This window comes from Sus scrofa, chromosome 2 (assembly GCF_054392235.1).
Source record: "Sus scrofa isolate SSC_HxYL_T2T_F1_AM1 chromosome 2, Sscrofa_HxYL_maternal_Yorkshire_Landrace_v2.0, whole genome shotgun sequence".
NCBI classification, from domain to species: domain Eukaryota; kingdom Metazoa; phylum Chordata; class Mammalia; order Artiodactyla; family Suidae; genus Sus; species Sus scrofa.
Genome location: NC_139384.1, coordinates 31,349,018 through 31,373,862, shown reverse-complemented (window position 1 = coordinate 31,373,862; position 24,845 = coordinate 31,349,018). Strand labels below are relative to the sequence as shown.

Sequence of the window (24,845 nt, the reverse complement as noted above, 5' to 3'; positions counted from 1 at the left end):
TGTATAAAAAGAATAATATATATCCCAGGAATGCAAGGTAAATTTGGAAATCAATCAATATAATTAATTGGCTAACATCGACACATTAACAGAATAAAGAAAAAATAGGATCTTCTCAATAGATACAGAAAATGCATTTGACAAAACTTAACACTCATTCATGATAAAAAGTCACTCATGAGAAAAACTCAGCAAACTAGGAATAGAAGGAAATTCCTCAACCTGATAAAGACTGTATACCCCCCCCCAGAAAAACCTATGGCTAACATAATATGAAATGATGAAAAGCTAAATATTCTCCTTTTAAGATGAGAAACATATCAAGCATGTCCACTCTCGCAACTTTTATTTAACACTGTACTAAAGGATCCTAGTTGATGCAATAACTTGAGGAAAAAATAAAATGCATACAGAGCAGAAAAAGAAGTAAAATTCTTCTGCCTTAAATTCACAGATGACATAATTAGGTACATAGAAAATTCTAAAGTTCAACAACCAAAAATTGCTATAATAATAAGTTAATTAAAGAGGTAAAACAATATAAGGTCAATGTACAAAAATCAATTTTACTTTTATATACTAGCAAGAAACAATTAGAAAATTAATTTTTAGAATACTGTTTACAGTAGGACCCCAAAACAGGAAATATTCAGGGATAAATTTAACATAATATTTATTTTCAAACAGAAAGAGACTCACAGACAATACAAACTGATGGTTACCAAAGGGTAAAGGGGTTGGAGAGAGGGATAAATTAGAGGAGCCTGGGATTAGCATATATACACTACTGTATATAAAATAGATAACAAGAACCTACTCCATAGCCCAGGGAACTATACTCAATATTTTATAATAACCTGTAAGGGAAAATATTCTGAAAAAAATACACACACACACACACACATATATAACTCAATCACTGTGCTGCACACCTGAAACTAACATGATAGTGTAAATCAACCATACTTCAATTAAAATTTTTTAATTTAAAAAATAATAAATACATAAAAATAAAAAATATTTGCAAGACTTATGCAAGGAAAACTACAAAATATTTCTGAGATATTAACTAATATTTAAATAAACATCAAGATATACTATGTTCATAAAAAGATATCAATTCTTTGCAAATTAATCTATACATCCAACACAATCCAAATCTCACACTCTTTTAAAAAAGAAACTGACAAGCTGATTCTAAAAGTTAAATGGAGGGAGTTCCTGTTGTGACACAGCAGATTAAGGATATGGCATCATCTCTGCAGTGGCATGGGTTCAATCCCTGGCCTGGTGCAGTGAGTTAAGTATCCAGGATTGCTGCAGCTGTGGTGTAGGTCACAGCTGTAGCTCAGATTTTACCCCTGGCTCAGGAACTTCTATATGCCATGGATGTGGCCAAAAAAAAAAAAAAAAAAATTATATGGAAACGCAAAGGAGAATAGCCAAAACAATTTAGCTACTTAGAACAGCTGAAACAATTTTGAAAAAGAACAACAAAACGGAAGGATTTATACATTTTAAGACTTCTTATAAATCTAGACTAATAGAGAAAGTATTGTATTGGCTTAAAAATAGACATGTAATCAAAGGAATATAACAGAGGGTGCAGAAATAGACCCACATATATTTATTTGGTCAATTGATTTTCAAGGAAAGTACCAAGGTACAATGGGAGAAAAAACTGTCTATTCCACAAATACATATGCTGGAACTGAAAATTCATGTTAAAAAAATGACCCTTTTTCCTTATGTCATACCATACATAAAAATCAACTTAAAAAGTATTACAGGCTATATGCTTATACTCATTTTTTAAAAGGAGAGAAACTAAAAATATAAAGCATGGCAAAAATCATCAGTGATGGTAGTTTCAATTTCTTTAAGAGCTTATACCCCCAATACACTTCAATTTTACCTGAAACTTCTCGTCTTCCTCAAACTTTTTCTGATCACGTAATTTGTTGTAATGTTCTTGTAACTTAGTATGAGTTTCTTTAAGTGATGATAACTCATTTCTAATCTCATTAACTTCTCCATTAAGTTCTTCAACCTAATATAAAATTTAACCAAAGTGAACACACATATAAATTTGTTTTGTATGAAAATGCTTCATTAACACAAATTTTGGGAAACAGTAAAAAATAAAAACATTCCCAAAGTAATTAGAGTATTAAGAACTATGATTTATTGAGTTGTACTGAATACTTAATAAACATCATTTGATACTCATAAAAATCTTATGAGGGTTTTTTGTTGTTGTTGTTTTGTTTTTTGTCTTTTTAGGGCCACACCCATGGCAATATGGAGGTTCCCAGGCTAGGGGTCAAATGAGAGCTGCAGCTGCCAGCCTACGCCACAGCCACAGCAACACCAGATCCAAGCCACATCTGCGACCTACATCACAGCTCACAGCAACGCCAGATCCTTAACCCACCGAGCAAAGCCAAGGATCAAACCTGCATCCTCACAGATGCTAGTCAGATTCATTTCCAGTGAGCCATGATGGGAACTCCCCATGAGGTATTTTTAATCTCCAATTTACAGGCTCACAGACCTAACGTAACTTGCCCAAGGTCAGGCAGATGTAAAGTGGTAATCAGAATTCAAATCCAAAACTAAATCTAGGGGTTTACCTCTTATTACAAACAAAAAATTAATTTATTTTTAATAAAAATTTCTATAAAAGTTACCACTTCATTGCTTTCTTAATGTTTTCTTTTTGGCTCAACTAAGATACACAGATTTTAACTCAACTAAATGACAGTACTAGTACAACAGAAACTGACCCTTCAGCCTAATACATCCATAAACTGGGCTTGTACTGGCTATAAAATTTCATAATCTTTTTCTTAAGGGTGTTCTCCTTCATAGAAACCTCAAATGTGAGACAAAGGAAATTGCACTGAGGAGAATCTTTTATTTTGTCATAAAAGATTAGAAAAGTTTCTCTTAGACAATTTTAAACTGACAAAAATTCCACAAATGCATGTAATATTCTTTAGAGAGGCTAACGGATATGAACTGACCTAATACTTTCCCTTCATCTTACTTATTTTTAACCATTTTTAAATCTATCTCTGCAAGATTCTCCTTTCCCAAGGTTCAACTCTCCATGTGTTCTCTGCCTCATCCTTCCTACCTCCCTTAGTGCCTAGCTCCAGCAATGATCTCCTCTCTCCTGGCCTAATCTCAACCTTTTCCTGCTCTACCAGCATGTTCCGAGCCCACAAATGTGCTGTTGTACATTCCTAATTCTTTTTTTCTCCTTGACCAAATTATTCTACCTCCCTTGTTTCTTAAAGTCTACTCTTGCTACTTTCAAATTCTAACCTCCTAACAGTCCTCAACATCTAGACTTCTGCCCTTACTGTTCTATGATTTTTTTTCTCAGCTATCACCTGCAAAAAAGCAAAAGGACTTTTTCCAAGTTTTGACCATTCGACATCCCTGGAGCATGACTGTGTTGACTATCTGTTCTTGAAACAGCCTCTTTTCTTTCATTTCAAGGTAGTACTCTCTCCTTATCCTCCTACCTTCCTCACTGTTCTTATCAGGCTCCCTCTCCCCTCCTGCCCCAATACGCACAAAACTAACCACTCACAAAATACTGACATTCCCCAAGGCTTTTTCTTCTTTAGTCTTCTCTTCAAGTCCTCCATTCCTTCCATAGATGACCTTATTATACCTTTAAATTTCAGCTTTATGTTAATAAGTCTTAAATATGTATCTCATCTCCCAAATTCTCTCCTTAGATTCCCAAATGCATGATATGTATTTCAAGTCAGATGTCCTGTAGTCATTATAAATCCAACAGTTCCCAAATAAAACTAATTTTCATCCACCAAATCTGCTTCTCCCTTCAATCCTTACTGTCAGTTAGTGACATTATTACTCTGCCCATTGTAATAATCCCAGAATCACAGTTGACTTCTTTCCCCTCTAAAACTCGTTACATATCACGAATCCTGCTAATTCTACTTCTAAAATGCTTCCAGCATCTATCCCTCTTCTTTGTTATCACTACCACTGCCCTAATTCATACCCTCATAGACTTGTGGTTAATTATGTGCAACATTCTGCTTACTGATCTCCCTCCATAACGCCATCCTCCATACTGCTGCTAGAGTGATTTTTCTAAAGTGAAGATTTGACTATGTCACTTTTCTGCTTTAAAATTCTCAGTCGCTTCCCATTCCTTATACAATTCAACTTCCTTAGTAAAGAACTCTTCAGAAGGTGACCTCAACCTAACTTCTAATGTTACATTCTAGATTAGATTATTCATCACCCTTGAGAATGCAGTTCTATGACTCCATTATTCTTCCCTTTCTTAAATGGAATGCCAACAGAGTAGAATGGGAAGTGAGGAAACCAGCACCTTCTGTCTGGTAAAAGTGCTAAACTGTAGCGTCATCTCTTCTCTAAGACTTTCCTCAACCTAGTTAAACAACATGACTTATTTTGTGCTTCCATAATAATTTGTTAATGGTAATGTTACTACTACTAAAAACCACTCTACAAAGGAGTTCTCTTGCAGTACAGTGGGTTAAGGATCTGGTGTTGTCACTGTAGCGGGTTGGGTTGTGGCTGTGGTGTGGGTTTGATCCGTGGCCAAGGAACTTCCGCATGCTGCATGCATGGCAAGCAACAAACAGACAAACAATCAAATAAACAAACCACTCTACAATATTGTGATTAACTTAATAATTACCTATTTAAGAGAGTGAGCTCTTTAGCCATCTTTGTATTTTAGGCATCTTTGACGTGACATTTCAATGAATTTTAGATAAACTATCTAATAATATTTGCTGTTTTATTTGCACGTATTTTCTTTCACTGGTTAGCTAGTTTTTTAATTTATTATTTTTCTTTTTCAGCCATTCCAGGGCATATGGGGGTCCTGGGAGAGGGATCAGATCTGAGCTGCAGTTGCAACCTACACCACAGCTGCAACAACACTGGATCCTTAATGCACTGTGCTGGGCTAGGGACTGAATCTGTGTCCCAGTGCACCAGAGACCCTGCCAATCTTGTTGTACCACAATGGGAACTCTATCACTGTTTATTTTTTTATTTTTTATTTTTGGCTGTGGCCATTACATGTGAAAGTTCCTGGGCCAGGGATAGAACTTCTGTCACAGCAGTGACTCAAGCTGCTGCAGTGACAATGCTAGATCCTTAACCTGTTGCACCACAAGAGAATTCCCTCACTGTTTATTTTTTTAATTGGAGTTTATATGATTTCATTTTACTTCTGTCAGTATATTCTAACGTTTTTTAAAAATCATCTCAATCCAATCTCACTAGTGATACTATGATTGTCTTTCACTCAAGGATGGTGAAAAACTCAGAATAGAAATACAATTAAAGAGTAGATCTGACCCCCCATCCAAGAAAACACTTATAGAGCCAAAGCAGCTTAAAAAAAATGTAACTATGGGAGTTTCCTTGTGGTACAGTAGATTAAGGATCCATCATTGTCACTGCAGCAGCTCAGGCCACTGCTCTGTTACAGGTTTCATCCCTTGCTGGAGAACTTCCACATGTCTCAGGTGCGGCCAAAAATATATATATACGCTTTGTTTAGCACTAAAACATCGAGAAGTGAAATGACTGGAGATGCTAAAAATCCCAAGACAAACCCAATTTTATCCAGATTATAGACTGAGGTCCCAACTAGTGAAGCTGAATGTTTATTTTTCTTAATTTGATTGATTTTTTTTTCCCCTTGGGGGAAGGACATGGTTGAGATCTCATTAGGAAAAATAAATGTTTAGTTTGCTTAGTTCAACTATTTTTTTTGCATCGTTGGCATGTTTAAGTTTATATTCTCTTTTCACTTGATAGTCTTCCTTACCCTGAAAGTACTATTTCCACGGTTTTTTAAACATTAGGGATGAGAGGGAAGTATTAGGATGCAAGCTGGATTAGCCGAAGCTAAAATAATATTATTATGCTTGTTGCTTAATGATGAACTTTATTTATATAGAGGTCATTAAGCATTTTATAGTATTATGATACAATTAATTACAAAATATTTTTCAAAATTAGGTAAACCTTATCAAATTCATCATCAGCGAAGATCTCTACAAAATGCAAAAAGAACATGTTAGCTGTAAATGGATCAAAAAAATCAAGACTGACATATAAAAATTTATATCAAACAAAAACAGGTGCAGAATGGTATGCAGATATATGTTAGTATAAAATACATCAGTATTGTATTAGAATTATGTAGCATAATTGTATAATAGTTTAAAATATAATCTTACTTTCCCAAAATATAGCTTTCATAAATTGATAAGCTGTGACTTTCTATTTTGTTAATTCTTTTAAAAGAACTCAAGGCAATACATACAGATAATAGAATAATCAATTTTGTGGTTCACCAGTCTTTTAAGTGAACCTTATATTTCACAACTTTAATTTATATTACTTCATACTTTTATTATCTACTTCACTGAAATTAAAATTTAGTATAAAATAAACAGATGCACTTTAAGGAAATAGCCATGTTTACAACATAAAACTCTCATGATAAAATGTTAAACTATAGAACTCAACTACTGTATACATGTTCTAAACATGGCTTTAATACAACTCAACAAAACTACTGAAGAAAGCTAAAGAGATCAGCTAATGATAATACCTATATAACTTTTTATTTTAATCATTTACTAAAACACTATCAATGGTTTTGTGAAAAGGGAAATTAATTTTTATTCATCACATAGGAAAAATCATACATATATATATCTAAATATGTATATGTATATGTAAGGTTTTTCATGTATGAAAGCATTACAGAAAATTTTATTAAATTTAGCTTTAAAAACATTCACTTCTTGGGAAAATAAGAGCAAAAAAAAATATGTCTGACTTTATCCCTGTCTTATTTTTGCAATATTTTCTTAGCATTTAATTGTTATTTTAAATATCTGTAACTACTTAAAATATTTTACTATTTTACTATTTAATAAACCTACATGCTTTTTCCAAGTTCCTAGTGCTTTCTCATGCTCATTTTGAAGATTAAGGAACTTTTCTTCATTTTCTTTTACCTTCTCCCTTTGCAGCTCATTATCTCTTTCAAGGGTCTGCAATAAAATTAATTATCCAAAAAATAATCAATACCACATTAATGAATTTTGATGTGTTTTATGTTGCTTGGACCTTTGCTTCTAACATGCTGAAAGTGCCATACAGATCAGTGATAATGTGCTATCTCAACAATAATTTTCATAAATTAACAGAAAGGTGCTTATAGTTTAGTTAACAGGAAATAGGGGGAGGTTATGAAAAAGAAATGGCTATAAAAGGGTATAAAAACATTGCCATTATTCAGTTTCACTGCATAAGTTTTAATGTACTGAAAAAGTAATATAAAGTACAGCACTGAAAAATATGAAATGTAGCATAATCCAGCCTAAACCTACTAAAAATTTTAACTACCACAGAACATTTTTTCCACATCCATTTATTTCAGAAATTAACTGGCTAGAAAATCCTTAAAATATAATTTTAATTTTTAATTTCAAATTAACACTTTTAATAGAACTTTAATATTTACTGTATTAACTTATTACTTCATAAATTACCATATTATATAGCCACCAGACTCTCTTCTCCCCTTCCCCCAAAACTTTTATGGGGTAAAAATACTACTATTTTCTAAGACAAGGATTTAAAAGCTATTAAATTAGTATCACCACTATTACTAGGTTTCTTCAGTGTCTGCTGATAATCCAAGTAAATTTCTGTAAAAAGACAAATAGTAAGAACTCTACCTACGTATCTAATACAAATAGGTAGTACTCTACCTACGTATCTAATACATTTGGAATTTTTATATTAATTTATTTATAATTAATAAAGCTAAATACATTCACGGTAAACATTCAAGCCACACAAAGGATACAGAAAGAAAAGGCAAAGTTTTTCTCTACTGGTTTTCCAGTTCTCCTCCCCAGAGGTATAACTATTCTAATAGTTTCTTGTGTATCCTTCTAGAAATTGTCTATAAGCACACAAGTACATAAAATGTATCTTTTTAAATAGAGATAAAATCATATCACACATACCATACTGTCTCACAATCTGCTTTTCTAAATATATGAATGTCTTGCTTAATTTCCATATCATTATATACATCTGCTCATTTTAAAGGTTTCATAGTATTCCATCTATTTAAAGGGTTCTCAATTATTATACAAAATATCAGTATACAAAGATAAAATTATGCAAAATTATGGAAACATCTAATAAAAAGCATTTTACAATTTTAACCTGAAGATTCTGCTCCAGCTCATAAAGAACTTTGCACTTTGACAGCACGCAATGAATACCTATTTTAACTGTTTCTACTTTAGGATAATATAAATATTTTTGTAGAAGTCATGATTTTGCCTGAATCTTTAGGTACATATTATAATAATAGGGAAGTTTCTGAATATTTACAATGGTATGTATATAATAGATGCTTAGTACTTTAACAGCCTAACAGATACTTTACAGTATCTATTTATATTGATAACACTGTATTTTAGAAGATGGATAATCAAGGTTAAGAGGAGATATGGGAGACTATACCACAGACTCTTTCCTAGTAATAATAAATGACCAAGGACATTATGTTCCCAAAGAGTACATTACAGATATACCAATCATTTCCTGTCCCTACTCTCATTTCCCCATCTAAAAGACACTGCCTACATCAGGGAACCTCTCAGTTTCCATGTTTTGGAGACATTCATCCTTCCCTTCAATTTGGACCTACTGAGCTTTCATTCTGCTACACTGACCAGATTATCTCTGAGAATTTCCTTCTCTCTTCTTTGGTGGTCTCCTGATTGCTAGAGCTGATAATTTTTCTCTCGGTTTATTCCCTTGTCTTGGAAAAGCAACCTTTCTATTACTTATTGATAAAGGAGACAGAGGTGGTACACTTTTTGAGACCCTGCATGTCTGAAAATATGTTTATTCTACCAACCCTTCACTCATTTGACTAAATACTGTACAATTATGCTTTGGAAAGCAATTTCTCCTTAACCTCTAAAGGCATGGTTCTACTATCTCCTACTTTCCCAGGGATGCCAATCAGAAGTCTGAAGCCATTACCTTGCCATTCTCATTCTGAATCCTGTATGTACCCTACTTTTTTCCTCACGGCAATTTTATAATCTTCTCAACTGTAGTATGAAATTACATAATAATATGCATTGGTGTTAAGCAAAACAAATTCAGACCCTCCAGTTCTGGGTTACTTTCTTGAATTACTTCCTTGGTCATTTGCTCTCCTTCCATTTTCTATTCTCTCTGAAACTCACCTGACCTCTAGGACTGAGCCCTTAATTTTCCTTCTTTCCTGTTTTCCATCTTCATGTCTTTTGTCTACTTTCTTTCTTTCTTTTTTTTTTTTTTTTTGTCTTTTTGCCATTTCTTGGGCCGCTCCTGCAGCATATGGAGATTCCCCAGCTAGGGGTCAAATCGGAGCTGTAGCTGCCAGCCTACACCAGAGCCACAGCAACGCAGGATCCGAGCCGCGTCTGTGACCTACACCACAGCTCACGGCAACGTCGGATCCTTCACCCACTGAGTAAGGCTAAGGATCGAACCTGCAACCTCATGGCTCCTAGTCGGATTCCTTAACCACTGAGCCATGATGGGAACTCCCCCTTTTGTCTACTTTCTTAGAAGACTATCTCAATGTTATCTTCCAACTTTTCCATTGTACTTTTTTTTTTTTTTTTAGGTATGCACCCACAGCATATGGAGGTTCCCAGGCTAGGGGTTGAATTGGATCTACAGTTGCTGGCCTACACCACAGCCACAGCAACATGGGATACAAGCTGCATCTTCAACCTACACCACACAGCTCATGGCTATGTTGGATCCCCAACCCACTGAGAAGGCCAGGGATTGAACCCAAATCCTCACGATACTAGTCAGATTCATTTCTCCTGTGCCACGACGGGAACTCCCTCATTGTACTTTTTCTGCCTGCTAATATATTCTCTTTTATTCCACGAACATTTATCTTTTAACATTCCTAATTATTGTATTGTATTATAGATTAATAAATGTATTTCTTTTAATTAAGTATGTTTTCTTTGCTTCTCCAAGTTTTTTTTTTCACTACCCTGCTTGTTTTGTCTATTTTTTACATGGAGACTTTCTTCAAATGCCCAGTGATCCTTAACTGCTTGTTCACATTTAAGGATGAAATGTTTAAAAGTTGGCTGAAAGTTCTGCCAACTACAAAATTTTGTCTCTACAGTGGTGGGCTTTACTGTACATTGGTCTAGATGAGCTGTTTTCATCATCAGCAGTTAACAGTCTTTTTTCTTGAGCAGGTTAGTAGCTCCAGAATGGAAGCTTCCATTCTCCTGCCTGGAAATTATAAGGCTAACTGCCCTTTAAATGGGGAAACTTGGCCTGGAGGCTTCAAAATTCAATATTTAGACTTCTCAAACTGTTTTAAATATAATACTTTCAGTACTGTGCTGGTAAATTGGGTCTCAAAAAATTACCCTGATTTGCAGTATTTGCCAATTTCATTAGTGTTAAAAATCTCACCATGGTCAATTTCAAGCGACCATTGGTTTAAACCAACTCACAAAATGACAACAGCTCTAACTAGTTCTTCCTGGTACAAGCTGTCTCCAGCACACCACTGGCTATACCCAAACTCAGTTGTTCCTCAAACTCTCCAACGTATAATTCTCCAAACTTCTGCCACATAGGAGACAGAGAGTGTCTATTTGTGCAGGGCAGGGAAAAGCATCTGGAAGTGTAATAGTTTCTTATATAGACCTAGTTTTTGACTTTAGTTGTGCCCTGTCTTCAGTTGGTGCAAAACTGAAGTCAAAAACTAGGTCTATGTAAGAAACTACTACACTTCCAGATGCTTTTCCCTGCACATGATGCTTGCAATTCCTGCTTATTTCTGTACTTTCTCTCATTTGCTAAGCAAATTAGTCATTCTCCACTTGGTTCCCACTTTTATAAACTTTGTTTCCTCTCCCTATTTCCTCATCCTTGTGGATTTATTAATTTTCTGCTTAACACTATGACTATAGCAGCATAATTATACTTTATATGGACTAAACAATGATTAATCACAGTAGAAAATATTTTCTGTTATGAGAATTTAAGTCTCTATACTCTAAAGTGTACTTTAAAAAATATGACAGATAACAGGAGTTCCCATCGTGGCGCAGTGGTTAACGAATCCGACTAGGACCCATGAGGTTGCGGGTTCGGTCCCTGCCCTTGCTCAGTGGGTTAACGATCCAGTGTTGCCGTGAGCTGTGGTGTAGGTTGCAGACGCGGCTCAGACCCTGCGTTGCTGTGGCTCTGGCGTAGGCCGGTGGCTACAGCTCCGATTTGACCCCTAGCCTGGGAACCTCCATATGCCGCAGGAGCGGCCCAAGAAAAAGCAAAAAGACAAAAAAAAAAAAAATATGACAGATAACAGTATGACTGCAGAGCACTGAAAAAAGCAGGCTATTATGAAGTGTAATGATCCCTTTTAGTACAGGTACAATCAGAATGCTCTTTGAGAAAACACTTGAGATATCTATGCAGCATAAACCTCAGCAACAATTCAACATTAATATTCTGTGATACTATATATCAGTGGTTCTCCAACACCAGTCTATATACAAGTACTGATCCATGGCAAAATCTCCTGGTCCCAGGAAAAAAAATGTCAATATAAGGTCATCAAGTGTGTTTTCTTGTAAAGGACTGTCCTTTATTGATATTATTCCCTTAATATTCTTTTAGTGTTAAAATGGTCTCCTCTTTAAAATGAAAGTGATGATAGATAGTATTGATTTTTAATTCCCTTACCTGTTAAAATAAAGAGCTGGCAATTCTATCCTGTTCTTGCCAATACTTTGTTTGAAATTTTACTATATGAAATCTAGTTTCTCTACGTACTCTCAAGGCTTGGGTAATAATGGGACTAGTTAAAGAGAGAGGCCTTTGATTTATCTAAGATACTGGCAGTTACAGTTAAAAGGTCCTGGAACCATAGTTACCATTAATTCAAAGAAACACATGACTGTGTATCTCTATGGCTACTGTAGGCCCTGTAGAATTCAACAATACATAAGCCCTGGATATAGAATTGTGGAAGGGCAATTCAAAACTTTTGGTCTTCATATAACTGATCTAACAAGAATGGCAATTCTCATGTAACTAGGAAAAATATCTTAACAATGTGATATTGTAGAAATAGTGCTGAAGTGGAATCAAGACGAAAATTTAATCCTGGTTTTGCCACTAATTATAGGCAAAAACTATACTACCTACATTTTGTGGATCTTTATTTCATCATGAAATGAAATGATTGGATTTGCTAGTCTCTGCTATTTTGCTCATCCTAAAAATCTGTTTCAACTCCTTTAAATGGATTAGGAGACAATCCTGATAATTACTACTCATGAAGAATTAGGATAAATTATATCATATGTTTCTTGGGAGAAAGTTCAACATATTAGAGAACTAGTTCCAGTTATTCACCTATGGGCGAGGTGGCAGGAGGACTTACTGATAACTGGACTTTCAGAGAAAAAATTTAATCTTTTATTGCAGTAGGTGAAGGGGTTAAGAGGAGGAAGAGATTTGACTCTAGCACTCTCTCTCTTCCAACCTTTTCCCTCTCCCTCTTCCAGCCTTTCTCTCTCTCTCTCTTCTAACTCCTATAGTATTAGAGGGGCAGGCAAGAGAAATAAGAAAGGCAAAACTCTCTTTTCATGAGTACTCACAGAACATCAATAGTGAGAAGAGAAATCTTTCATTATTCAGGTTAAGTCTGATTACATTCAATGATAAAAGATTCAGTGCAACTTGTGGGGCTGGGTACAAATGAAAACAAGCAGAGCAAAAAGTGCTAATAAAGATACTAAGGGAGTTCCCACCATGGCTCAGCAGTTAGCAAACCCAACTAGCATCCATGAGGATGTGGGTTCTATCCCTGGTCTTGCTCAGTGGGTCGGGGAATTGGTGACATTGTGAGCTGTGGTGTAGGTCACAGATGCAGCTCAGATCCCACGTTGCTGTGGCTGTGGTGTAGGCTGTGGGATACAGCTCTGATTGGACCCCTAGCCTGGGAACCTCATACGCCACAGATGCAGCCCTAAAAAGACAAAAAGACAAAAAAAAATGATACTAAGAAAACTTTTCTTTGTGGTCCCTCCCTCCCTCTCTCTTTCTCTCTCTCTCTCTCTCTCTCTCTCTCTCTCTCTCTCTCTCTCTCTCTCTCTCTCTGTCAGCCTAACATGGTGCTTTTTTAATTTTCTATTAAATGTTATGGGCCCCTGTGATACTCACAGGCCAAATGCAGATCCTCACAGATGCCTAAGGGCCTCACCACAAGACTCAGCACTGGGTTCTACCTCCTGCAAGCTGCTAGACCCATGTATTATGTTTTGGCTGAAGTTGGGGAAGTCAATCTCTCCATCCCATGGGCCCTCTGCCCCAACTCATGGCAGATGGGTAACCCCCAAAGGACTGAAACTGCCAGGCAGGGATACAACTCAGTACCCAGACTGGGGACTCACTCCCTGCTAAGACACTTACCAAATGGTGCCAGAGCCCTGACAATGTAGGACAGAAGATGCTGCAGGGCACATGCACTTGACCCAGACCCTCCCCGCTACATCTAGTCTACCACCAGTGGTAAACAGCAACAACAGAACACAGGCCTCTCCCCACCCGTGGGACCCAGAGCAGTGGCAACACAGGAGCAAGGAGGATGAGGCTGTTCAGGACCTAGGGCATCAAAGGGCAGAAGAGCCAGCAGCTAGGAACAGGTACTGGGAGGCAGCGGAAGACAGGAGAACGCTGGAGCTGAAGCTCCAAGCCCTGGTGCATGCTCCATTTTCCCATCTGACAATTTACAAAACATATTTTCAAAGATAAAAATTAATTTTAAAAAGTTAAGACAGTGACCACAGAGTATTAAACCTGAAGCTCAAGGCCCTTCTACCCAGAAGAACCTTACGGACTTTATACAACTGCACTGGTTAATACCCATGAAGGTGGCCTAGGCCTCTGCTGACGGTGGTCTTTACATGGAAGGTGAGTGTACTTTTCTTGGGAAATGTACAGCTTCACCCTTCATGACCAAGAATCACTTCAGAGGAGCACAAATATCTTGCATTGGCCGCCCCAGTAGAACATGTCCCCAGCTCCTTCTCTTGAGTTGGACACCTTGTCACTTAGTAGTTTCTGCCATTCCATGAACCTCCATGTTCCTTCATGTGGAACAAAGCAACCGCCACGTTCTCTCTTCTGTACTCTTCCAGGGCCATGTAGCATCAGAACAAACGTAACACACACTTTAAGCCCCACTGAAACAGATTTCACCAAAAACTCTCCTTGAAACTTCTAGACCAGACCTGGGCATCAGTCTATATGTTCTTGGTACACTTCTGAACTTCAAGAAACATGCCAGGCTCTCCCACATGAACTTACAACATTTTGTTTTACCAGCAGCACCAGAGTGGACTTTCAGTTTTCTACAGGATCTCAAGCATCCATCTAAAAAACAAGATGGCAACCTCCCCTTCTTATACCCCAATTTTTATACATGATTTTTCCCATAAATGCCTACACTTAACATTCATGAGGGGAAATGAACACCTCTCTACTAGGGATGTTAAGAAAAAAGCCTCTCTTAATGAACCCTCACTCCCAAAACATCAGTGACCATAACTTCTTTCAATCCCCAATCATTTTCTTATATATACTGGGAAGAAGATAATGGACTGATTGTTGTGGTAATAGGGCCAGTTCTATCACATTCCTGTGAAGAGAGATCTGCTCCCCCTCCCCATTTTGGGGAGCACACTGACTACTTTCTAAGACTATGGTAACACTTGTCAACTTTTATTTTCAGCTTTGGGTCTTGGCCACAGTTATAAAACACAGAAAAAATACCTATTCAATTTGTTACTAAATTAAATCAGATACTTGTTTTTTTTTTTTTTTTTTTGCTTTTTAGGGCCGCACCTGTGGCATATGGAAGTTCCCAGGCTAGGGGTCAAATTGAAGCTACAGCTGCTGGCCTACACCACAGCCACAGCAATGTGGGATCCCAGCCATATCTGTGACCTATATCATAGCTCACAGCAACACTGGATCCCCAACCCTCTGAGTGAGGCCAGGAATCAAACCCATATCCTCATGGATACTATTCAGATTCACTTCTGCTGAGCCACAAGGGGAACTCCAAAAGTGAACATTTAACTAGTGACTCGAATGTAAAAAAAAAAAAATGCTCTTTAGTTGGGACACTGATACCAAGTTGATGAAAGGGGCCAATATTTTTACACTTAAAATTCAAAATGATCTCAGATGAAATTGGACAGATGAATGCAACTAAACAGGTAAAGCTCATTAGACGGAAATATAAATATACAGTCTGATTATTTTATTTAAGTACCTTTAATTCTGCTTCCATTTCAGTATTAATTTGAGTCTGTTGCTGAAGTAACTGCTGCAATTGTTGGAAAGAAGTGATGATACCCTTTTAAAAAGTATAAATATAACGTTAATTGGAAAAGTTTTAAGACAGTAGGTATGTTTCCAAACTCATTCTTAAAACACACTTTCCAGTTTCTTAATTTATTATCTTTACAGTTTAATTTCAATGTCAGCCATAATAAACAACATGCTGAAATAAACTAATGGCAATTTTATTAATTTAACATCTAACACAATCTGTATTACATTATTACTTACAAAGCACTATTCTAAGGGCTCCTGAAATAACTAACAAAGTTTCTGAAATGAACCATGGACTACAAGACACTACTGAAAAATGTGAAGAATTCAAAACCCAAACTTTCGTTGGCTTGCTCCTCAAATAATAAATATATTATTACCAAAACGTCATACTGCTAATGGGCTAGGATGTCATGACATGTGTTCAGAATCACATGGAGGAAAAGCAGAAGGAGGGGTAAAGAAAGAAACAGGAGAAACTTTCTTTCACATATTTTCTTTTTATTTAAAGTCAAAATATCATAAATATCAAATAGATTCAAATGAGGGTATAATGTCCTATAAATGTATGCTCTAAGTATACATGCATTTCAGTAACTATGGCTTAGAGTACCATTGGTCTAAACTATCAAGGAAAAAATGGATTTATTTCTATTCTTATTTTATTTATTTCTAAAATTTTAATGTACTTTTCTCCAGCTTTATTGAGATATATAACATGTGTAAGCTTAAGGTGTACAATGTAATGATCTGACACACAGATATTTTGTGATTTAATTACCACAAGGTCAACACCTCTATCACTGCACATAATCACCAACTTTTTTGTGAGTGGTGAGAACAGTTAAGATCTACTCACTGTATAAAATAAATGAACTACAAGGACAGCACTCTACAACTATTGCACAGCATAGGGAATATAGCCAATATTTTATAATAGCTTTATAATAATCTATACAATTTAAAAAATATATATGGCTACACCTGTGGCATATGGAAATTCCCGGGACAGAGACTGAAGCTGAGCTGTAGCTGTGACCTATGCTGTAGCTGCAGCAATCTCAGATCCTTTAACCCATTGGGCCAGGCTGGGGATCGAACCTGCACCTCCACAGCGACCTGAACCACTGCAGATGGATTTTTAACCCACTGAGCCACAGAAGGAACTCCCAATCTATAAAAATTCTGAATCACTATGTTGTATACCTGAAACTAATATAAGAAATCAACTACACCTCAACAAAATAAATATTTTTTTAAAAAGAATATGTGTTTGGAGTTTCATTTTAAAAAAATCTACTCTCACAGAAAATAGATTGTGGGTTTCTAAGAAATGAGGGAGGGGGAATGGGGAGTTTTTGTGAAAGGGTAGAATTTCAGTTTGGCAAGATATAATAAAGAGTTCTAGGGATGGATGGCGGTGATGTTTGCACAACAGTGTGAATGTACCTAACACTACTGAACTGTTGTACACTTAAAAATGGTTAAGACAGTAAAAAAAAAAAAAAATCTACTCTTTTCACAACTTTCAAGTATAGAATACAGTTTTGTTAACTAATGCTGTACACCCCAAAAACTTATCTTACACCTGAAAGTTTGTAGCCTTTGATACTACCCATTTCTCCTCTATTTGTTTAATAGGAGTACATGTGAGGCCTAGTTAAAAAGATACACATGCATCCATTCAGTACACCCAACAGAGTGCTTACTACCTGCTAGGAACTGACCGAGGCATGATTCTACTTGTTTAGCTTAATTTATTTCCCACATTGTATTAGGCTTTTAAAATATTTACTGGCTTCCAAATATCTTATGAATGCTTACTTGTTTTTCTTCTTGAATACAGGTAATCTCTTCATTAATCTTCTTATTTAATTCCATTTCCTACAAATTGAATAATTTTTAAATTGTGATACAAAATTTGGCAAATTTTACATTCAATTAAGGGCTTAACAAATTTGAGAGTGTCATGACCTATTATTACTCCAGAGTATCAATTTTTGTTTATTGCTGAGCAATGACTCTACTGAACTAAAGATAGTATTAGATTCTATCCCATACAGGCTGGTGCAAACTTATAAATGTTAATGTTAAAAACTACAGAATTGGAGTTCCCGTCGTGGCCCAGCAGAAACGAATCTGACTAGGTTCGATCCCTGGACTTGCTCAGCGGGTTAAGGATCCGCCGTTGTCGTGAGCTGTGGTGTGATGTAGGTCACAGGTGCAGCTTGGATCAGGCATTGCTGTAGCTCTAGCACAGGCCAGCAGCAACAGCTCCGATTAGATCCCTAGCCTGGAACCTCCATATGCCGTGGCTGTGGCCCTGAAAAGACAAAAGACCAAAAAAAACAAAAAACAAAAAAAAACAAACCTACAGAATTTCTGATCTCCTAAAGCTTTTCTGAAAACACCACTGTACCATAAGATTACCTGACAGAACATTAAAGTGAAAATAAAGTGGTTACAGGCAAATTTTATTATCCTAAAGTCTTGTTGATAATGCCAAAAACTAATAATTTTTTTAAAATTCATAAATTTTTTTATCATTTATATTAACTCTATAAAGAAGGAACATTGTTTTTTTTTTGTGTGTGTCTTTTTAGGGCTGCACTCGTGGCATATGGAAGTTCCCAGGCTAGGGGTCGAATAGGAGCTGCAGCTGTCAGCCTATCCCCTAGCCACAGCAATGCCAGATTCAAGCAGCACTGGCAACCTATACCACAGCCCATGGCTAGGCCAGATCCCTAACCCACTGAGCGACGTCAGGGATCAAACCTGCCGTCCTCATGGACACTAGTCAGATTCATTTCCGCTGAGCCATAGGGGGAACTCTAGAACATTCTTTTTTAAGGCTGCACCTGTGGCATGTAGATGTTCCTAGGCTAGGGGTCAAATCAGAGCTGCAGCTGCAGGCCTATGCCATAGAGATCTGAGCTGCATCTGTGACCTCTGCCACAGCTTGTGGCAATGCTGGATCCTTAACCCACCAAGCAAGGCCAGGGATCAAACCCACATCCTCAAGGAGACTATGTTGGGTTCTTAACCTGCTGAGCCACAACGGGAGCTCCAGAAGGGACATTTTTGTATCATAATCCTTTTATTTATTCATCTATATAATCATAAATTTTCATAAATTTTCTAAAATATAAATTTTATAAACATGAATACATTTAATTAAATACCATTTTGAGGCAGTTTCCATTGTGGCGCAGCAGAAATGAACCGAACTAGTATCCGTGAAGATGAGGGTTTGATCCCTGGCCCTGCTCAGGGCGTTACGGATCCCACATTGCTGAGAGCTGTGGTGTAGGCCACAGATGTGACTGGGGTCTGGTGCTGCTGTGGCTGTGATGTAGTCTGGCAGCTGCAGCTCTGTTTGGACCCCTAGACTGAGAACTTCCATATGTTGTGGGTGTGACCCTAAAAATAAATAAATAAATAAATAAATAAATACCATTTTGAGTCTTTCTTGAAGTTCTTGAAATTTCTGTTCTTTAATTGTTAAACTGATGTTTTCTTCTCCTGTCTTATATTGACATGTGACCTTGGTCTTTATCAAGTCTGAGGTTACTTTTTTTAGTTCCTTAACATAAGAAACATCAAAAAATTCAGTATATATATTTCGTCAAATCGAGGCATTTTTCTGACAATTTTAAAGTCCATTTGTGGCCATGGAACAAGCAAACATAATGACACAAAAATAGAATGCACGATCTGTGCTGTTAAAAAGAACACGCTAACTAAACGACCAACCAACCACAAGTAGGGGGTTTTCGTTGATGACTTATTCAACAAAAATCTTATAAGATTTAAAAAAAAAAGATGACAGGAGTTCCTGCAGTGGTGCAATGGGATTGGCAGTCTCTCTGTAGCACCAGAACACAGGTTCAATCCCTGGCCCAGCACAGTGGATTAAAGGACCCAGATGGCCACGGCTGTGGCTCAGATTTAATCCTTGTCCCAGGAACAGCCACATGCCACAGGTGCAGCCAAAAATAAATAAATAAATAAATAAGGTATTACACAGGGAAGTGGTATTTAAACTGGGTCTTCAATTATACATTTGCAAGGAGGACAAAAGAGGAGTAAATACTTTAGGAAAAAAGACTCAGAAAGGTACAGAAACATTTTTCAGGGAAATAGAACTAATCTGATGTGGCTGGAACTAATAGGTTAAAGGTAAGGGGAAGGAGTAGAGTACTGGAAGTTGTACCTTAAAATCTGGCAAGATTAAAATATTGAAAAATACTCGTAGGCCAAGCTGAAGAATTTGGAACTTCCTGGGCCAGGGATTGAACCACACACAGTGACCCTAGCCACTGCAATGACAACATCAGATCCTTAACCTGCTGTACCACAAGGGAACTCCTATTGTTCACATTCTTGATGATAGAGCATTTGAACCCCTTTCGAATTCTGAAGGCCTACTAGAGAAGCTGGAATGTCAGAATATAGCTTTATATCCATGTGACCAGGCTCTGCTAATCAGACACACCTATTTTGGATCTTGGATCAGAAACTAGTATCACAAGAACTGCTGCAAACCTATCTGTTGGTAGATAGCAAGAGCAGTGCTATAAACTTCAAGCTTCCATGGGCAACAGTGACACCACTTTAATAACAGCAGCATCCACTATGGTTATTGGTGATGGTACAAGGTGCAGACCATAGTACTTAGTAGGGAAGCTGGTTTTATGCTGTGCATAGCTTCCCTTATTTCTGACCATTTTCCAAGCCTAAGATAATCAACATCCAAATTTCTTTGCTGGAAAAAAACATCTACAATTAAGAATCTTAATTATACACTTCAATTTTTAAAAGGGTATATTTGAGAACAGAATAAAAATAACAATAATAATAAACAACTCTTGCAGAAAAAATTGGTTCACTGGGGTGGTGAGATTACAGGAAATTTTTATTTCCTTCATTGTGCAGTTAATTATTTTCTTTTTTTTTCTAAAATAAATACATATTTTTCATGAATCAGTTTATTTAACACTGTTTAAAGCTGTAGAAACAGGTACAATCACTTAGTTATTAGTTAGAAGAAAGATGATGACACATAATTGACTCCTAAAGAATTCCAACATTCATTGATTAAACTGCTAGTACAGAAGGTTTAGAAATATAGTCAGCTGAGGCAGGAGGGAAACCAAGAAAGCATGTTATTAAGGAAACTAAGGTGTTGATGCTTCTCTAAATGTTTGATACAATTTGCCTGTGAAGCCATCTGGTTCCTGGACTTTTGTTTGTTGGGAGTTTTTTAATCACAGATTCAATTTCAGTACTTGTAATTGGTCTGTTCCTATTTTTCTGTTTCTTCCTGGTTCAGTCTTGGGAGAGTGTACCTTTCTAAGAATTTATCCATTTCTTCTAGGTGTCCATTTTATTGTCACAGAGTTGCTCTTGGAAGTCTCTTATGGTCCTTTGTATTTCAGTGGTATTGGTTATAACTTCTTTTTCATTTCTAATTTTATTGATTTAGGTGCTCTCTTTTTGTCCTGATGAATATGGCTAAAGGTTTATCAATTCTGTTTATCTTTTCAAAGAACCATCTTTTAGTTACATAGATTCTTTCTTTTCATGGTTTTTTTATTAGAGTATAGTTGATTTACAGTGTTGTGCCAATTTCTGCTGTACAGCATCAGTGATCCTATTGTTTTCTTCACCTTTATTTCTGCTCTGATCTTTATAATTTCTTTCCTTCTACTAACTTTGGGTTTTGTTTGTTTGTTCTCTTGTTGATTTAGTTGTAAGTTGGTTTTTTGTTTGTTTGTTTTTTGAGATTTTTCTTGTTTCCCAAGGTAAGGTTTTTTTTTTGTTTTTTGTTTTTTTTTTGTTTTTGTTTTTGTTTTTGTTTTTGTTATAAACTTCCTTCTTAGAGATGCTTTTGCTGCATCTCATACATTTTGGGCCATCGTGTTTTTGTTGTCATTTGTCTCTAGGTATTTTTTTATTTCTTTGATTTCTTCAGTTCATGTGTCTGTGCTTTTTCAGTTTTTTTTTCTTGTAATTGATTTCTAGTTTTGAGGTTGGAAAAGAAGCTTGATATAATTTCAGTTTTCTTAAATTTACTGAGGCTTGATTTGTGGCCCAAGATGTGACCTTTCCTGGAGAATGTTCCATGTGCACTTGAAAAGAATGTGTATTCTGCTGCTTTCAGATGGAATGTTCTATAAATATCAATTAGGTCCACTTAGGTCTGATGTGTCATTTAAAGCTTGTGTTTCCTTTTTGATTCTCTGTCTGCATGATCTATTTACAAAAATGGGGTATTAAAATGCCCTGCTATTATTGTGTTACTGTCAATTTCTCCTTTTATGGCTGTTAGAATTTGCCTTATATTATTGAGGTGCTTCTATGTTGGATCCATATATATTTATGATTGTTATATCTTCTTCTTGGATTGATCTGTTGATTATTATGTAGTGTCCTTCTTTGTCTCTTATGACCTTCTTTATTTTAAAGTCTATTTTGTCTAATATGAGTATTGCTTCTCCAGCTTTTGATTTCCATTTCATGGAATACCTTTTTCCATCTCCTCACTTTCAGTCTGTGTTTCTCTAGATTTGAAATGACTCTCTTGTAGACAACATATAGATAGGTCTTATTTCTATATCCATTCAGCCACTCTGTCTTTTGGTTGGAGCATTTATTCCATTTACACTTAAGGTAAATATTCATACCTATGTTCTTACTGCAATTTTGTTAATTGTTTGGATTTGTTTTTGTAGGTCTTTTTTCTTCCTTTCCCCTTTTGTTCTCTTCTCTTGTAACTTAATGACTACCTTTTGTATTGTGTTAGATTCATTTTGTGTGTATGTGCTTCTATTGCAAGTTTTTGGTTGGTGGTTTCCAGATTTTGATATAATAGTCTCTATATACACATGATTTTTTTTTTAGGTTTCTGATCACTTGATTTTTAATGCATTTAAAATATCATGCATTTATACTCTCTTCCTCTCATGATTACTGTTTTGATATCATATTTGTGTATGAATGATTTCCTACCTTTACTGTATATTTGCCTTTACCAGTGAGCTTTCCTATTTCTTAATTTTCTTGTTTCTACTTGTAGTTTTTTTCTTTTTTTGCCTAGAGAAGTTTCTTAGCATTTCTTGTAAAGCTGGTATAGTGGTGCTTCATTCTTTCAGCTTTTGCTTAGCTTAAAGCTTTTGATTTCTTATTCAAATCTGAAAAGGAGCTTTACTGGGTAGGTTATTCTTGGTTGTAGTTTTTTCCCTTTCGTCACTTTAAATATATCATGCCACTCCTTTCTGGCCTGCAGAGTTTCTGCTGAAAAATCAGCTGATAACTTTATGAGAATTTCTTTGTATGCTATTTGTTGCCTTTACCTTCTTGCTTTTAATATTTTCTCTTTAATTTTTATCCATTTGATTACTATGTGTTTCAGTATGTTCCTCCTTGGGTTAATCCTGTATGGGACTCTCCAGGCTTCCTGGACTTGGGTAACTGTTTCCCTTCCCATGTTTGGGAAATTTTCAGTTATTACCTCTTCAAGTATTTTCTCAGGTCCTTTCTCTTCTCCTGAGATCCCTACAACATGAATGTTGTTGTATTTGATGTTATCCCAGAGGTCTCTAAAACAATCTTCATTTATTTTAATTTCTATTTTTTGACCATGCTCATGGCATGCAGATGTTCCCAGGCCAGGGAATGAACTCTCACCACAGCAGTGACCTGAGCCACAGCAGTGACAACATCAGATCCTTTAAACATTAGGCTGTAAGGGAACTCCTTAGACCATCCTCACTTATTTCTATTCTTTTTTCTTTATTCTGGTCTTTAGCATTTCCATTCTTTTTTCTTTATTCTGGTCTTCCACCATTCTGTCCTCCAGCTTACTTATCTGTTACTCTGCCTCATTTTTCTGCTATTGATTCCTTTAAGTGTATTTTTCATTTCAGTTATTGTATGCTTCAACTGTTTAGTTGTTCTTTATATTTTTTAATTCCATTTTTTTCTCTGGCCTGTATGGCTGATATCTAGGGATATAGCAAACAGGCTCCCTTCTCAATGGCTTTATTGGGTTCAATCTGTGGGAGGTATCAGTAAATAAGTACACTGGGAAGAGAAGAGATTGAAGTATTTCTCCAGCTCCCTCCATAAATGACTACAAATTGACAACAGCTCTTTATCTTTACCAAAGGTCATAGCTTCTGAGTTGCAGCTTTCTTCTACATCGTTACTAATAGCTCTCTCCAGGTTACAGTATCTGCTTCCTTCCTTTGCCACCTACCAGTCCACGTGGTGTAATCATTCCCTCACTGCTTCTATCCTCTGTTGATTTCCCTGAACTCTGACCATAGTAAATAGCTTCTTCATCAATCTTTTTTCAATTAACTATTCCAATGTGCCATCTGTTTCCTGCCTCAATCCTGTTTAATACAAGTAAGCTGAGAGAAGGAATTTCAAGTTGGGGTAGGGAATATGGAGAGAGAAAAGGCAAAAACATGGGGAAAATTAAGAACTTTGATAATGGCAACAAAGATTTTGGATTGAATAGAATAGAAGATGCTTATTAGAAGGTAGTAGGAAACATTGTTTAAGATAAAAAAAATGGGACAAGACTAGGGAAGTTCTGGAAAGCCAATTAAAGAAGTTTGGGACTAAATCAACATACTGTAAACCTAAAACAATGTTATGTGTCAATTATATCTCAATAAAGCTGGGAAAAAATTGGGGACCTGATTTGGTAAACAAAGGAGAACTATTCAATATATTATTCCTTCTACATATGCTAAGTATCTAGCATGTGTCAGGCACATAAAAGTATTATATTAAACAAGTAAATCAGTAAAGTTAGTCTAGCAAAAGAATGAATTAATACTGGAGTAAAGAATACTGGCTAAGAAGCTATTTTATTAATCCATGCATGAGATGATGAATATCTATACAATTGAGAAATGGAAAATAAAAAATAAGGGATTCTAAAGGAAAATATAATCAAATAGACAAAAGAAATAAAGGAAAAAGGTGATTTCAAAGTATTTACGTTAAGCTAGAAGAAATAAGAGACCATGAAACGTAAAAGAGTGATGCACTGAGAATGGAAATGAAAAGTCTACTTCAGTGATGAAGAAGATGAAAAGTCTTATATTAAAGACTACAAGAAATAAGAGATAGACAATGTTCTGAGATTGACTCAAGAAAGCCAAAAAGCACAAATCTTAAGCCTAAGCCATAAACTGTAACTGTTCTAAATTTAAAAAAAAAAAAAAGATTCTTCATTCATTATTTTGCAAATTATAAAAGGTCACATAGGATGAACTCTCCCAAATGAAGTTTCAGCGTATCAGTGATGGTTC

The 24,845-nt window shown here is 36.0% G+C and overlaps 1 protein-coding gene across 7 annotated transcripts in view; it reads right to left on the bottom strand.

The window, feature by feature from the left end:
- Positions 1–24,845, bottom strand: part of CCDC73 (coiled-coil domain containing 73) — a 177,971-nt gene that overhangs the window by 20,821 nt on the left and 132,305 nt on the right. For 3 of the 7 annotated variants that reach the window (XM_085011484.1, XM_085011485.1, XM_085011489.1), the window contains 5 exons: positions 18,971–19,099; positions 17,341–17,400; positions 15,455–15,538; positions 6,987–7,097; positions 1,916–2,050 (listed from right to left, as the gene is read on the bottom strand). In XM_085011484.1, the coding sequence (XP_084867610.1) occupies positions 1,916–2,050; positions 6,987–7,097; positions 15,455–15,538; positions 17,341–17,400; positions 18,971–19,099 (519 nt within the window). The remainder of the gene's footprint in view (positions 1–1,915; positions 2,051–6,986; positions 7,098–15,454; positions 15,539–17,340; positions 17,401–18,970; positions 19,100–24,845) is intronic. The other 4 variants (XM_085011487.1, XM_085011491.1, XM_085011486.1 and 1 more) reach the window with 3 other exon arrangements.